Source organism: Macaca thibetana, chromosome 4 (genome assembly GCF_024542745.1).
Source record: "Macaca thibetana thibetana isolate TM-01 chromosome 4, ASM2454274v1, whole genome shotgun sequence".
In the NCBI taxonomy this organism is placed as follows: Eukaryota; Metazoa; Chordata; class Mammalia; order Primates; family Cercopithecidae; genus Macaca; species Macaca thibetana.
The window spans coordinates 136,208,304-136,225,287 of record NC_065581.1 but is presented as its reverse complement, the minus strand read 5'-3'; the positions used below and the strand labels follow the sequence as shown (position 1 = coordinate 136,225,287).

The following is a 16,984-nucleotide window of genomic DNA, read 5'->3' as shown; positions in this document are numbered from 1 at the left end:
AGCCACCGTTCCTATTTGGATAAATAAGAGAACTGAAAAACACACTGTTAGAACTAAGAATACAAACGAGCTTTCCAAATATATTAGAGATGGCATCACAGTACATGGAAATGTTAAAATCCATAACATGGGCAAGAGCACATACTAGAAAAGTGCAGAGCCTCCTTAGAAGTGAAACATTTTTGTTCCATGTACATCCATTTGCTATAGGAGTTCAGGGACAGACAGCAATGTGAGAAGGAGGCAGAGCTCAACATTGGGCAGAAATTAGACACACACTCTTCTCTTGAGAGATTAAGAAAGAATAAATAGAAGAGAGTAATTCAGATCCTATGAAAAGGATAAAGCATTGTCTTCCATAGAGAATGACCTTCATTAATATTTTTATGGCTTTCATGGAGATCATCCTAAGGAAACAGAAGTCCTTTGGCCTTATTACATCATTACAGAATCACACTTTGGCTGTGTCTCCTAACATGTGTGACAGTGATGCTCAAAAGTCTCTGTAAATCTCCAAAACACAATATTCTTTAGTAGCATTTCTTAGATTTGTGATTCTTCTGGGGACAAAGGATCTGGAATACAATGGGTTCCTGAGAATCATAGTAGAAGATTTTTTTCTTTCTTTTTTTTTTTTTTTTTGACAGTTTTGTTCTTGTTACCCAGGCTGGAGTGCAGTGGTGTGATCTCAGCTCACTGCAACCTCCGCCTTCCGGTTTTCAAGCAATTCTCCTGCCTCAGCCTCCGGAGTAGCCCACCACCACCCCCGGCTAATTTTTTTTTTTTTTTTTTGTACTTTTTAGTAGAGACAGAGTTTCACCATGTTGGCCAGGCTGGTCTTGAACTCCTGACCTCATGATCCACCCGCCTCAGCCTCCTAAAGTGCTGGGATTACAGGCGTGAGCCACTGTGCCCGGCCGAGGTTTTTTTTTTTTTTAAATCAAGACTTAGCAGTGCATGTGCTAGAAACTGGTTCTGGTTTTCAGACTTACTGACATGGGTATAGGTGAGCTAAGATATTCAACTCCAGGGCAGGGTCTAGAGTAGCCAGAGTTCCTGGGCTGCTCACTTCAGGCTATGAGGGCTGTTGAACACTGGCAAAAACCCCAGTACTGTACAAATATCATTTTATCTTAGCCATGATGTTCAAAAGATTGGAAAACATAACTCTATGTGATGATCATTGTCCGTTGCTTATTATTTTGAGACTAAAGGATGCTTTAGAAAGACCCTATTCTCTATTTCCACACTAAATGAGATCGAGTTCTTAATACTCTTCTTATTGTAGGAGGAACACCTAATTCAATGCTGCATCAGTAATTAAATGATATGTTGTTAGATGACATGCAAATGAGTAACAAATTGAATATGAAATAGAAAGCTTCCTTTGTTACGTAAATTGTCAAACACTTGGTATTGTTTTTAAAGTTATTTGAGATTTTTTTTTAAGACACCAAGTTTGTAACAAGTGCCCTTCAACAGAAAAGACACTTGGGTATCATGCGATGTTATCTTAGGTTCCTCAAAGCCTAGCAGTCATAGCATTTTAATACTTATTAATGGAGTGTTTGCCTTCCTTGCTGCACATGAGAACAGATTGGGGTGGGGGTTAATCATCTGGAAATGCGGTATTGTAACTACTGATTTTGAAGAGTCTTTATAATGAAAACAAGACACAGTTAATAAAAGTAGCATAGATAACATTAGAGAGTTATTTTATTAGGGCCATTAAATATTTGGAGTACAGTACTTAGAAAATCACTGTTAAAATTTTTACAGTTACTCTGAAGCCTGCTAAGAATACTGCTATTTATTACATTTTTAATAATGCTATTTACTACATTTTAAAAGTTTACTCAAAAACTACATGACTTTCAAGTCATTTAAGAAGTCCAAAAGAAACTCCATGCCAACAAATTTAATTAATTTTGCATGGAATGTGAAAGATCCCGTAGAAAATAAATGAAAGAGGGATATTGTTTTGAAATGGGACTCATTCAGTGTTCTCTAAGGCGGTGACTGCTTTTCCATGTCACTTACTGCTGGCAGTTATGTTGAATTATAGAAAGAGTCTGTGGGGTCTCTAGTAGAACTTCTCTTCGTGGATTATTTTTATCTGTTATTCCAGAGCCAACACAGGAGCTATGAAGTCATAAATCCACATTGTAGCTGCATGAGAACTTGGCCCTGTCCCATATTTGCATGCTGAGTGCTTTCTAAGCAAAGTTCTTTATCCATAACCTTAGCAGAGTCTTATTTTTCTTAGTGAGTACCTGTGATCTCTAATATGCTTTGTTATCTCTCTTTTTGTTTTATATCTTTAAAAAATATCTCTATGTTTTTATTTTTTCTGGAAGGAAACGGGCTCACTTGAAATGTTTACATAAGTTCTCTCTTTCACAAGAACATGCAGTATTTCGTATTCATTATCTCATTATCTCTTCCCTCCTTGTGTCTTTAGAAAAGTAACAATGGACAACAGAGGGTAAAAGAGTTTAAGTAATTGTCTCAACTCACAGATACCTAATAGGACAAACACTCCAGGAATGTACGCCTTAGTTCCTGCCGGTGACAATATATATTAACTGGGATTCAAGCTTTAACAAACAGAAAAGACCAGCGTAAAACTAATAACCATAACATAGAAGCACATTACATGATTTTGGCTATCCAATTAAACGTAATCAATATCAAATGTCCACTGTTTCAGAAGAATTACAGTAAGAAATATAGCATCTGTAACCCATTTCTTATTTGCCCGAAGAATACTCGCCAGCAGCACTTGTGGCTGCAGTGTTTACCCCGAGATAACTTGTGGATTACCGTCCTCAAATTATCCCCAAAGTTTGCCACACAATATTTCGCCTTTATTAATATTTTTGCAATGCTCTCGCATATTGACTTTGGAAACAAAAGACATCATTCTATTTATAGCATTCTGGGTTTGATAGTAGTATTTCCATATACAAAATATAGTAATTATTGATTGCAGAAATGTCAAATCCTGGAAAATACAGCATTCCTACATAAAAAATCATTAAATTCTGATCATCATATACATTTCTGTTACATTAGGATTAGAGATAAGTTTTATTTAGAAATAACTCTAAGAACAGTTTTCATATTTTATTTTCACTTTGAAAATAAGTCAAATTTGCTTCAGCCTCAGCGAACATGTTTATGTAAAATTAAATGAGAGCTGGCAGTGAGCTGTACATTTTTTTTCCTAATGGGAAATGGGTTATGGGTTAAAGATGTACCGGCTGGCTGGGCACGGTGGCTCATGCCTGTAATCTCAACACTTTGGGAGGCTGAGGCAGGTGGATCACCTGAGGTTAGGAGTTCGAGACCAGCCTTACCAATATGGTGAAACTCCATCTCTACTAAATACAAAAAAAAAAAAAAAAAAAAAAAAAAAGAACAAAATAAAAATTAGCCTGGTGCAGTGGCACCTGCCTGTAATCCCAGCTACTAGGCAGGCTGAGGCAGGAGAATTGCTTGAACTTGAGAGGCAGAGGTTGCAGTGAGCCAAGGTTGTGCCATTGTACTCCAGCCTGGACAACAGAGCAAGACTCAATCTGGGGAAAAAAAGAAAGATATAAAAGCTAGAGGCCCTGGCCTCTACAAGCCAGCAATTAGTTATTCGTCTTCCTTGTCTTCTTTATCATTTTAAGACCTTGTCAGTAATACTTTGGGATTACCAGTAGTTAGGACCAAGATATTTCATATTTTATAGTAGAGACAACTCTATCTGTGCATTTTATAAGATTAATCAATTGGTATATTTCTTGATGAATTTCTATATGAAGAAATTCTACGTGATGAGTTGTTCAATATGAACTGTCTAAAAAACAATTCCTTATGAATAATACCTAAAAATGCATAAGTAGCAAATATCTCTTATAATGGTTGGTGTAACATGTTCTATGTTGTTCCTACTTTTGCCCTTTCTCTGTTACTTATTTTACTTTGTCTTCATTTTAAAGATAATTTTATTTAAAAGTAAAACATTTATGTTCATACAAAAAATATAGCAGAATACGGGATGGAAAATAAAAGTCCTTCTCCTTTTTCCTTGACTCCCAAAGGAAACAGCTTTAATATGTTCACATATTATCTCTCCCCAAATGTCTTGGCATATTCAAGCAGTTATAGGCACATACATAGATATGTGTGTCTATCTGCATTTATACTTATCTATGTGCCTTTGTAAATATAAATTCATCACTATTTCTCACCTGCAGTGATACTCAATAAAACAGAATTCTCAAAGCCCAGACGCCTCAGGACAAATATCTTGGCTGTCCTTCCTATGCTGGGGCCAATCAGCTGGCCTCAGGGGAGAGGAGGCATTTGGGAGGTTGGGCAGCAGTGATTTGTCAACAAGTACAGAAGCACATCAGTATTTTATCAACTAGTTGTTCCACAGCTGTGCCTAAAAGGCTAATACTAACCCTACTTTGACTCATTCGATGGGTAATTTCCCCTCCATGGTTCTCAAGCAAGCCTGCATTCAAGTAAAGATCTCCAAGGACTAGCATCAGAGCCACCTGTATTACCCCATTCCATACCAACTTTTTATATTTTTAAATCTAGTCCCTTAGGGTATACCATAGATCCTATACATGTATGCATGAGCTACCATGTCAAAACTATGAAGCAGATAAAATGTATTTCCAGAGAGCATCCCTTTCAGGATTCCCTCTAGCTCAGCAGGCCTGTTAATCACATTGTAGTGAGCCTGTCCTCCCAATTGTGTCCCACCAGTGATCTCATCCACTTAGAGCTTAGAGCTGCCAAGCTCTCATACCTCATAGCATTTACTAGTCAAGAACATATCATACTGTTTTATTATTATAGCACTTTTCATTTGTCTCATTATTACACTGTATTAACAACACATTGATGGTGGAATAGTAATTTAAACTAGTTTATATCTGTCTTTCTACCTAGAACATTGTATATAAATGTCATTCCATAATGTTTCTGCACTATTTTTTTGGACTACATTGGTAAAGACACAGATATGTACTACCACAAAACATTTAGAATATTTCTTTTTTTTACATCTTGAAATTCTACACAAATTTGTAAATAGAGCATTGCCACATTCCTCTCCATTGTCACTCTGTCGACAGTAACAATACCTCTTTATTTCGCCCCTTTTCTTGCATGTTTACCTTTTGTAAGGAGAAGGTACAGAAACCCTTCAGTTAATGTGTTTCAGGTTCAATCAGTTGTCTTCATAACACTGGAATTTCTCATCCATTATTTTCTATTTGGGACTGTAAATGAATGGACATGTATTGAGGGTTTACTGCCACAATGCTAGAACCACAATCTGAACATAGGAATGTGTTTATGTTGTTTTTGCTGCATACTAACTCCCTCTAAATGGCACTTTTTTGAGGATTATCTGATATAAGTAAACATGTTTTCTAAACTATCAAGCACTATTTACACTGGGAATTTCTAGCTTGTATTTTACAGTCTTTAACATAGTAAAGTGAGTAAATTCGTATGTACTATTAATAAATGCTTTAGGTGGTAATAATTATAATGGAACTTTAAATGTCAGGTGAAATGTTGCCAATGAGTTGTTACAAAACTAAAATCCAATCTTAATCCATTTCTTTTAAAGCCATGGTTGTCAAAACAAAACAAAACATCACTTCTTAGCAAAAAAGGTTATTAAATATGAACCTGTAATGGTAAAATCATTTCAGACAACATTATAAGATTATAGAATAAAATCTGAAATAAAATCTACTGTAGCATTTAGACTTATATTTGACATAAAATGATGACAATATTTGGGAATTCAATGTTATTGTTGTTGTTATTCTTCCCTAGGTGTTCCAGATTGCGTATGTGATTGTGAAGGCAGCTAACTCCCCCCGGCCTGGAAACTGGATTTTGGAACGCTCTCTTGATGATGTTGAATACAAGCCCTGGCAGTATCATGCTGTGACAGACACGGAGTGCCTAACCCTTTACAATATTTATCCCCGCACTGGGCCACCGTCATATGCCAAAGACGATGAGGTCATCTGCACTTCATTTTACTCCAAGATACACCCCTTAGAAAATGGAGAGGTAAGATGAGAAAACTCACCATTTAAGCACATTTAAGACGGCAAAATAGGCCTGTCAGAAAGACCTGAATATATCAGTAATTAATGTCAGGGAGATTTTAAAATAGGATTTAGCAAAAGTACATTTAAATGAGTTATTAAATAAAAAAGAAAAACCTGAGGTGATTAGAATTTTAACTACCTTCATGTGTCTCCCATCTCCAGTAAAGATCAGAGAAGAGGAAATAGGTTTAATCTGGAAAGTCAATGATTAATTTTACATATAAAGAGACTTTCTCAACAATGAGGATTGCTAATGATTAGAGAAGGACTGGAGACCTTACAGGTGGCCTTACATTTGTGTGTACTTTGGTCTGAGATGGAGACAAAAGAAATGAATTTGTGAAGAAATGTAATCCACATGAAAGACCCAAATGAAAAGTAATTCTTTCAATCTTTTGATGTTTTTCTGCTGTCACCCCATAGGGCTACAGTGGGGTTTCTTCCCTGGGTCAGGCTTTGTGGAATAGTGATGTGCAGGAAGTCTTAAGTTCTCAGTGATGTGCAAGTTAGGTTATATGCTTAGTTCAAATATGTTCTACTTCTCCAGTGCCTTTCATCCCGCGGTTAAGATTTGAGATTCATTCATTGATTTTAAGCCACATATTCTAAACATGGCTTCAGTTATTATTAGTTTATTAGTTGTGTGTGGAGGTGGGGAGGTTGGTGGATTTTTTGGTTTTTTCTTCTGTTTTCTGGCTTCGTTGTGTGTTCTTGATCCAGTTACTTAAATTCTCTGCACCTCAGTTTCATCGCCCATAAATCAGGAATAATAATAGTTCTTACCTCATATAACTGTCAAAAAGAATAAATGCATTATTATGTTTAAAGCATTAGAACAATGCTGAAATGCACACTAAGTACTCTGTAAGTGCTATTTTTATTGTTTTGTTGCCATTAAGGAAACCATTACTACTATTATTTTTATTATTATCCTTAGTCTTCTCTTAAATACCCAAACTTTGACTTACTGACTCTCTTGGATTATCCAATACCTCTTTAGTATATTTCCCTAACTTGTCTCCCTTTAGTATATGTGACCCACCTCCTTTCATCCTACCTAATTATGTACATCTCCATTGATACTCACACATCTGAAGCTAGTATCATCTTTTATATTTACATTTTCAGAAAACCCGTACATTCTATCATGCCCACCCCAGCCGATCTAGGGTTATCTCTAAACACTTCTAGAGAAAATTAGGTTTTTGGCATAAATCTGTCAGACCCTCATTAGGCACTATTTGTGTATTAATATATACCAGTGCTTCACTATATTTCAAATTCCATGGTCAAAAATACCAGTTTTGGGGAAAAACATTCCAAATGGTACTCTCAGCAGAGATCTCAATCTGCCAAATGACAAGGACTCAAATGCAGTGAGTCAAACAGCTGTTCAACCTGCTTTGTGCCTAGAGGCATCCAATTCCTGGCCAATTTGGCCTGAGGATAGGAGGGTAGGGACTGCAGAAAGAATTTTGAGTTGAATTTTTATTAATTTTTATCCTAGATTCAGTTTACATAAAACTAATAATTGTCTAATATTTTAAGGCTATTCTATACCTTTAAAAATGATTCAATTCAGAAATTTATTAAGCAATGCAAAATACACTTAGGCAGATATGTAAAATGCATGCCACAAGCATATACCCTACCCATTCTCTCCATTAATAATTGTTCTCCATTTCTTAAACCAAGTCAGCCTGCCAATATGAAACAAAAGATGTGTTTGTTAGTTAATTACTCAGTTTCTTTAGTTGGCTATATTGTTTTCACTCCTAGGCAACACTTACTAAAAACTATTTATTGATGGTTACTATTAGGAGCAACTGACTGAACTATCTCTATGACATGTTTCCTTATATTCATTTGTCACTCATAGGGAAGTGAATGAAATAAGGAACAGAAAGTAATTCGAAATATCTGTAATAGAATGATAGGATTGAAGAATAAGAATTAAATTCAGGCTTCTCGTAGGCTATCTGTTCATTTTATATAGCTTACTTTGTGGAATATGTTACTTTTTTGAATAGACAGGTGATATTCTCCAAGACTCTCAGCTCAATGGTAATAGAACTGAAATAATAATTGAGGTCTCTGATTCTCAGGTAAATATTTCATCCATAATCTGGTAAAGACTAGAAGTTGTCTTTTAAAGTTGACAATCGCTAAACTTAAAAATGGTTCAGAGGAAATATAGTATTGCTGGATCTAATGTAAGTAGAAAGACACATGGAATTAGAAGACCTGGATTCTGGTACTGGTTCCAGTTATTTGTGGGACCTTGGTCAAATGATTTAATCTCTCTGGAATTAAATTTCTTTAATAGATGAATTAGTTCAATGCCAAAATTGTTCTAAGGCAGCATGGTATTTTCTAAAATAATATAGTTTTGGCTATCATACAACATTTGAGGATATTCTAAAAGTTTTAGATGCTTTTCTCTAACATTATCTAGACAAAGCTGTGGAATAAATCTCACTCATCAGCTTCAGTTTCAAAATTGTGTACTTTCACATAACCCTTAACACCTGGAATACAATTATTAGTCGTTTATGTTCAAAACTTTACAGAGAAGTGACAGTCAAATAAGAGAAGCAAACATTTAAACCAGTACATAAAACATGATTGTATAAGTACTACAACAGTAGTGTGTACAGAGAGCGATAAACCTCCCCCTGCTTGAGTGGAAGGAGGCACATTGAGAAGATAACTTCTCAGAATACAGGACAGCAACAACTCTTATCTCAAAAGTCTCAAAGCCAATATGCAAATTCATCTCTAATAATGCCTATGTGTTAAACTCGGTACATACAGAATTCACCTCCATTGTTGAGGGATATTGTTATTAGATATAGGATTCTAGGTTTGCAGTTATTTTGTTTTGGAACATTTTATTGTTTTCTGGTTTCCATTGCTTATGCAGAGAATGCAGCTATCTAATGACTATCTTTTGGAGTGACTTTTCTCTGATTTCTTTAAATATGTTTTCTTTATCTTTGTTCTTCAGTAGTTTTACTATGATGCTCCGGATCTTCACTGCCCACTACAAGAGCCACTAGCCATATGTGGTAATTCAAATCTAAATTTCAGTTAATCCAAATTAAATTAAAATTCAGTTTCTCCATTGCACTAGCCACATTTCAAGTGCTCAATAGCCACATGGGACTAGCAGCCATCACACTGGATTGGGCAGAAAGGAACATTCCCATTATTGAACAAAGTTCTGTTGGGCAATGCTACTGTAGATTGTACCTTTTTATTTTCTACATATCTGCAGACTGATGTCTTTCATCAGTTCAGAGAACTGTTCAGTCATTACCTCTCTAAATATTCCCTCTTCCCCATTCCCTCTGCTCTATGATTCTAATTAAAAATGACTTGGAACTTTTTGCTGTATACACTATGTATCTGAAACTCTCTTTCTTAGTTTTCATCCTTTTGTCTTTCTGTAGCTTCATTCTAGATATTTTCTTCTGGATTATTTCTAGTTCATTAATTCTCTTCTCAGCTATGTAAATATTGCTATTAAAGTTATTCATAGGATTCTTAATCATATATTGTATTTTTCAGTTTCTAAATTTCTCTGGTTCATTTTCTTTTTTGTTTCTTATTTTTTTTTGAGACAGAGTCTTACTCTGTCACCCAGGCTGGAGTGCGATGGTGCAATCTCGGCTCACTGCAACCTCCACCTCCCGAGTTCAAGCGATTCTCCTGCTCAGCCTCCTGAGTAGCTGGGATTACAGGCATGCGCCACGATGTCCAGCTGTTTTTTGTATTTTTAGTAGAGACAGAGTTTCACCATGTTGGCCAGGATGGTCTTGATCTCTTAACCCCGCGATCCACCTGCCTTGGCCTCCCAAAGTGCTGGGATTACAGGCATGAGCCACCGTGCCCGGCCTGGTTCATTTTCAAATAGAAGTTGTTTCTCATTTTACATTGAAATTTTATATTTATAGTAAAATTTTTATTTAATGATATGATTTATTCTAAAAGTTTCAATATTCTATTTTTGATCTCCTTGAGCATAAAGTAAAAATTATTTTTAAAAGTTTTTGTCTGATAATTCTAATATATGACCTTTTTGGATATATTTTATTTTCTGTTTCATCTGCTGATTCTTTTTATGCTGTCTTACATTCTTATGTGCCTGATTATCTTTGTATAACAGAAGTTGTATTTGAAAGAGAACATGTAGAAATAATTTGAGAACTAGTATATTGTTTTCATCCTGTGTGGATTTTCTGATGCTACTGCCAGGCAATGGAAATCTGGATCAACTTAATTCAATTTTAGGGATTCAAATTTCTGGGACATTCAGATGATTCAAAGTGGTGCTACAACCCAATGACAGCTGCTTTAATTCCAGTATATGCTCATTCTCATGCTGCCTGTCTTTGGAGTCCAAGCCAGCATGCGTGGGAATTACCAAAGTCCCACCCATGCAGTCCTGGAATCCAACTTTTGTCCTCCTAATACAGCAGGGCTGTCAAAGTGCTGCTCATTCTCTCAGCCATGTCTCTGGACAGGAAAATGCTCCCAGGACAAAAACTGTCACAACATACCAATCACCTGTCTAGACATCTCTTTTGTCCTTGATGTTGAGAAGGTTATTCTTCACTCTCCTGATAGCCCTCACATGGCTTTAAACATATATTTTTGTATATTTATCCAGTTTGTCTAGTTGTTATCATTGAGAGTGTTGACTCTTACTGTATAATCTACCATAAATAGAAGCGAAGTTGCACATGCATTTAATTTTTTTTTATTTTGGAATTTTATTTTGGAATTATGTTAAATTTACACACATATATGAAGATTACAGAGAATCCTCACATTCCCTCATCCAGATATCCCTAGGAATAATATCTTAAATAATGACAATACACATGTTAAAACTAAGAAGTTAGCATTTATACACTGTTGTTAACTAAACCGCAGACCTTATTCAGGTTTCATTCGCTTTACCAATTTCATTTTTTCTCTTCTGGGTTCCAGTTCAGGTACTATGTGGCATTTATTCACTGATGTGTGACAGTTTTAAGAGATATTTTAAGAGATATTTAGAGATATTTCATAGACTATTATTCAATTTGGGTTTGCCTGATGTTTTCTCATGGTAAAACTGGGCTTCTGGATTTTGGGAACCAATACCACAGAGGAAACAGTTTTCTCATTGCATCAGTCATTGTTTATTAATATATGCATATATTTTTGTTTCTTTTTTATTGGTTTATGGGGCTTATGCTTCTATTAATAGGTAGATTTTAAAAATGATTTTATTTTTAATTTTTATGGTTACATAATAGGTATATATATTTTAGACAGATTTTTCATGTGGACAACAGTATCTACATATTTACTGTGATTTGTAATGTATATTTTTGACTAAGCATTGAATGGTCATTTTCTTCCAGACCATCAAAATATTCCTTAAATATGTCAGAAATAAGAAAAACAAGTCCCTCCCTCCCTTCTCCCTTCCTTCCTTCCTTCCTTCCTTCCTTCCTTCCTTCCTTCCTTCCTTCCTTCCTTTTTTTTCTTTCTTCTTTAAAAACAGGTTCTCATTGTGTTGCTCAGGCTAGAGTCCAGTGGCGTGATCATAGCTCACTGCAGCCTCAAATTCCTAGTCTCAAGAAATCTTCCTACCTAAAAAATCAACCTCCAGCTAATTTTTAAAATGTTTTTGTAGAGACAGGGTCTTGCTATGTTGCCCAGGCTGTTCTCAAACTCCTGGCCTCAAGTGATCCTTCCACCTTAGCCTTCTAAAGTTACAGTCTTCTGAGATTACAGGCATGAGCTAAGGCCCATCCATGTAACAAGGCATTATGAAATAAACATGTCTGAATTGTTACACACTAGTTAGACAACAATGTTCATGTTTTAGGCTTAGAACATTAATAGGAAATAGTCTTCTTGTGACTAACGCCAAATCTACTGAGTCTAAGGTTTATTACATTGCCACTTGTCTAGAGAATTTTTGAGACATGTGCCAAAATCTTTAGAACATTAGAGCTGAAAGATACCTTAGGTAAATTTCTCATCGATCTATTAAAGGATATTCAAACTCTCAATTTCAGCCTCTGTATCCAAACTTCAATACTGCCCTATGTCCATATCATCACTGGAGAGGTCTAGCCTTTCCTTATGGCCTCTTTAATCTTAATTGCATCATCTCTGATGTTTTATTTGGCTTTGTTACTCCTGCTACTCCCACCTGTTTCCCTTCATGGTTTAGTTTGGCCCCTTCTCTGCCCTCCACCCCACATTGATTTCAAGAGATCAACAAATGTTAATCATGTGGATTTGCCAGTCCCCTAGATAACTAGGTTCAACTACTACCAAGAAAGAGCTTAACCCTGAAGCTTAGCATCCTAGGCCTGCACCCAAAGGGAGAAGAGAAGCTCATTCTGAGCTACGAGATAATCATAAGGTATCAAGTCTCAAGGCCTGGCAAAGGAGGGATAATGGAGGACATAGGTGGGACAATAATATGACCGGGTGTGTCGCTATCCAGGCTGCAAATAGAAGGAGGCTTTGAGCAAAAGCCTTAAAAGAGTTTTATTTTAGAAGAGCAATTTTCTATCATCAATGCCAAGAGAAGGCTCAGCAGGGACCCTACTTTGTCCTGCTTTGAGCAAATGATACTGAGCTCCCTAAGAGGAGTTGCAGGGTATGAAGCAACAGACCACAGGAGCCTCCATTACTTTGAGGTCAACCATAGGGTAGAGTTCTTGTGGGAACAGCTACATAACATGAATGTCCAGCAGTGCCGCAGGGAACCAAGCCATCAAGAGCTACTATCACAGCCCAAGTGCTGCCTCTGCCGAAAGCAGTAGCCCAGATGCTATTGAGAACTGCTAACAAGAACTGCCACTTGGAAGCACCCCGATAATTTGGCTTTACTTGAAAATCACCTAGAAGCATTTGAAAAATAGCTACTCCTGAAACCAGAACTTTTAATTCATTAGATTTGTCAGAAGCTCAGGGCTTCAGCCTTTTAAACCCTGTAGGAGAAAAAGGCACCAGTTATTTAGGGAAAGAATAGTGATCATTCCAGCTACTTCCAACTGAAGAAAGAGACTAACCTTTTCTGTCAAGAAACGTGATAGGTTTTAGTGGACTGAATCTCTTCGCAAGTTTGAGTTGAGCAAATAAACTTCTCACTAAAATTAGGTTATTGATGGTCGAAGGGGTAGCTGAGAGAAGAATCACAGTAATAATGTTGAGGAGGACGAACTGTCTAGATGGCACTGCTTTAGAGATCCTAGAATTAAAATTATAATATTTTTCTGTTGTATGAGACTTTTCCTTTTCTATGACTCAGATTATTGCTTTTAATTTATTTGGATTGTCACTAGGCTGCTAACTAAATATTCATGGTTGCCATAGTGATTTTGCTTCCATTTCCTCATACAGAGAACTTTAAGTTATTTACATATGATTTTTTTTTCCTGCTTACCACCACCTTCTCACTCTCCTGGACTGCAGCTCAATGGAACTTAGATTCACTTTGATTCTGCTTTGAAACATGGCAGGCTTATATAAAAATCCCGGGAGAAACCATCATTAAATCTTGAAGACACTTTTTTTTTTGTAAACTGTATGTGGAGCTTTGATATTATTTTGATTTCCTATGTGACAGAATTTTATATATACAGACAGAATATTTTTCTTCCTCTTTTCATCATCTGACATTATGGTGATCCTTAGAATTGCAAATACAGGAGAAGGAAGACACAAACCCAAGACTGTATTAAAAAATGTTTCAGAAATTCTCCTTTGATATAACATTGTTAAGGTTATAACATGATTTCACATGTGAGTTTGTATGGAAATGAGGGAATGGAAATGAAGACCTAGCCTTTCTCAGTTACCCTTGCAATTGTTCCTTTAGGGAGAAACAGTGGAGTATCACTAATTTGTGTTGGTTTTGAATAGAAATTTAGGTAAATAATTAATTGGGGTTTCAGGCTTCCTTTCTCTAAAAATAATTCTTTTTAGACCAATGTGGGGCCAGTCAGTACCTGGAGCAACAATGTTAAAATACCTCCTTACAATGAGGTTTATATGGAGTCCTCTAAAAAATGAAATGTTTCAACTCTGGTTGGAAGACACAGAGCAGCTGAAATATTTTGGAATGACACACACATAAAATACATAATTTATTTAAGGTAATATATTGTTATATTTTAAAAACAAATCTTTGTAATAAAATAAAGATAAAATTAAGAGGATTATATTCCTCCTTTTTCTCTGTTGATCAGTTAATAGACTCCCTTACTCCTCCTATATATATATATATATATATATATATATATATATATATAATGCCCAGAAAGCATCCACAAATCCTTGTAAAATTAATGCAGTATTGTTGAAAAACAAAGATAGCCAGAGAAACTGAATGAGAATGGAATCCTGAGGAGAAAACACCAATATTTAAGAGACCTGGTTTTCTCAGTGTTGTGGAACAGGAGCCACTGAAATGGAATAGAAGGGTAAGCTTCTGTTAAGCTGGGTAAAGAAGCCCAGGGCTGTGGAAGAAGACACTGCACACTGACTTTTGGGGAATTACCTGGATTTGGTTTTCAGGTAGCTCTGCAAGGATTAACAATAGGGTTCAGAAAGAAGAGTAAACTACCTAATATGTGCCCCAGCCAGTTTACATGGTTATGAAAACGCTCAAATTAGATTTTTATGGCAACCCTCTCTTTAACCTCTACAATATAATAGCATTTCCAGCCTTTTTATTCTCAAGGTTCAGTAGCTAACATTGGCTTAAGCCCACTCCTAACTGTGAAATGACTGAGCTGGCTCAGCCTGGAATGCGATGGGGGAACATGAGAGGGACCCAGCCATACCACATGGGGCCATGGCTAGGGAGGGCAGAGGCTACTGAACAAGACCGAAGGAATAAGTGAAGCAAAACACCACAAGCTTACTGAAGTTGGAGGACCAGAAGGAATAGGTGAGGGTCTCAGTGCTAATGTAGGGTTAGTCCAGGACTAAGTAGACAAAAATAACAATAAAAACAACAACAATAATAATAACAATAACAAATGATGGCTAGTATTTGTTGCACATTTATTTTATGGAGGGTGTTAATCTCAGAATTTTCCATGTATAAATTCATATATACTAATACTTGTCCCATTTTACAGCTGAGACACAGGTAGTACAGAGAGGTCAAATAACTTTCCCAGGGTTCCTTAGTTAGAAATTTTTGGAGTTGTGATTTGAATTCAGTATATTCTCAGAGCACCAGAAAGGTACAAGGCTAAAAGTTTCCTTCTGTGTCTGGGGTTTCCTGGAAAATCTGCTCAACACTATAGGCTCAGAAGTCCCCTCTCTTAGCAGGTCGTGCTGAAACTCTATGTGAGATTGCACAGGTCTGAGTTTGAGCTGCTGCTTATTTTTTATTTTGGGGTTTCAGTGTTTTCATGTTTTAGATTTAAAAAATTCTTTACCTTTTAGCTTTGATGAATTACTTCATTTTTATATCTAATAGGTTTTTTTTTTACCTTCACTTTAATTGATTTCTTAACCTCTTTATCTTGCTTATTTTTTGATCTTTTTAATAATTTTGGATTGCTGATTTTAATAATTTTTTCTTGGTGTATTTATATTTATCAGTTTTTTCTGCTTCAAGCTTTATTCTGGGAAATGATGTATATTTATATTTCTTTTGTGTTGTTTTTAAAATATTTTTAAAATTTTGTTTCTGGAATTTCATGTATTTCAATTGTGTTACATACTTGTCAGATTTTTTTCTTTAATAATTTTTAAAGTGACTTTTTGCATTACTTTTGATCATTTTACTCTTAGCCTATTTTGCACTTTTGATACCTAAATATAATCTTGTTTGTCTAGTGTTTTAGTGTCTTTATTCATTGCTTCTACATGGCAATAGGAAATATGACCATAAAAACCTCAGTGAAAGTAACCCACATTTACAGATGGCTTGTATTCCTTTATCCCACCCCCCACACCCCACCCATTCAACCCATCTGTAGCCTCCCTTTCAGCTGTTCTTAAAAGACCTTCCTTTTTAAGGGAACTTACATTTTCCCTTCAATACTAAATCCCAAAAGCTATAGCAATACAGAAGATCCACTGACTAACAGTTCTTCCCAAGACAATAATAGTAACTTACATGCATAATTGTTAAAGCAGTTTTAAGGTTTTTGTTTTGTTTTTTGCTATCCATGTTCCTAAAACATGTTATTCCTCTAAAATTTTACTATATGAAATAATTGACTAATGGTTGAACAAATACTATAAACATATAAGGAAGGTGATATGGGTTTTACTCACAGAAGAATCCTCGAAACGTATATCTGATTTGGTTCTAATAAGAATCACATTACAGGAGATCCAACAGAAGCTATATAAAAAGGGTTTTAGAAAATGTCTTTAAATATTAATTTGCATCCACTATAGCATTACTATTTGAATTTAACTTCCTTCCAGTACACCTGTAGAATGAGCTATTGAGTTTAACTTCTTTCCAGGCATGGTTATGGAGTCTGCTAGTGTGTGGGCATTCCAGGGGTCACACCATATTAAATAGGCTGGTGATAAAATGGGTAGGACAAGATTTCTCATCAGGAACATTTTAAACAGAATCTGTTGATTCTATGTTGGGGGCGGAGGCTGGGGGAAATAGGGAGATATTAGTCAATGCATTACTTTTATAAGTGGGCAACAGAACCCATGTTTTGTGGTCAAAGTACTGCAGAACTTCCCAAGCATTGTACACATGTTTCAGTTTTTGACCACGACTTTAATGCTCCACAAGGAAGCCCTCTAAGAATCTTTTTCTTGTCCATTTCTATAAGATAGAACAA

General features: G+C 35.9%; 1 protein-coding gene across 8 annotated transcripts in view; it reads left to right on the top strand.

Moving 5' to 3' along the window:
- Positions 1-16,984, top strand: part of LAMA2 (laminin subunit alpha 2) — a 772,685-nt gene that overhangs the window by 360,450 nt on the left and 395,251 nt on the right. For all 8 annotated transcript variants that reach the window (XM_050788287.1, XM_050788283.1, XM_050788285.1 and 5 more), the window contains exon 4: positions 5,854-6,096. In XM_050788287.1, the coding sequence (XP_050644244.1) occupies positions 5,854-6,096 (243 nt within the window). The remainder of the gene's footprint in view (positions 1-5,853; positions 6,097-16,984) is intronic.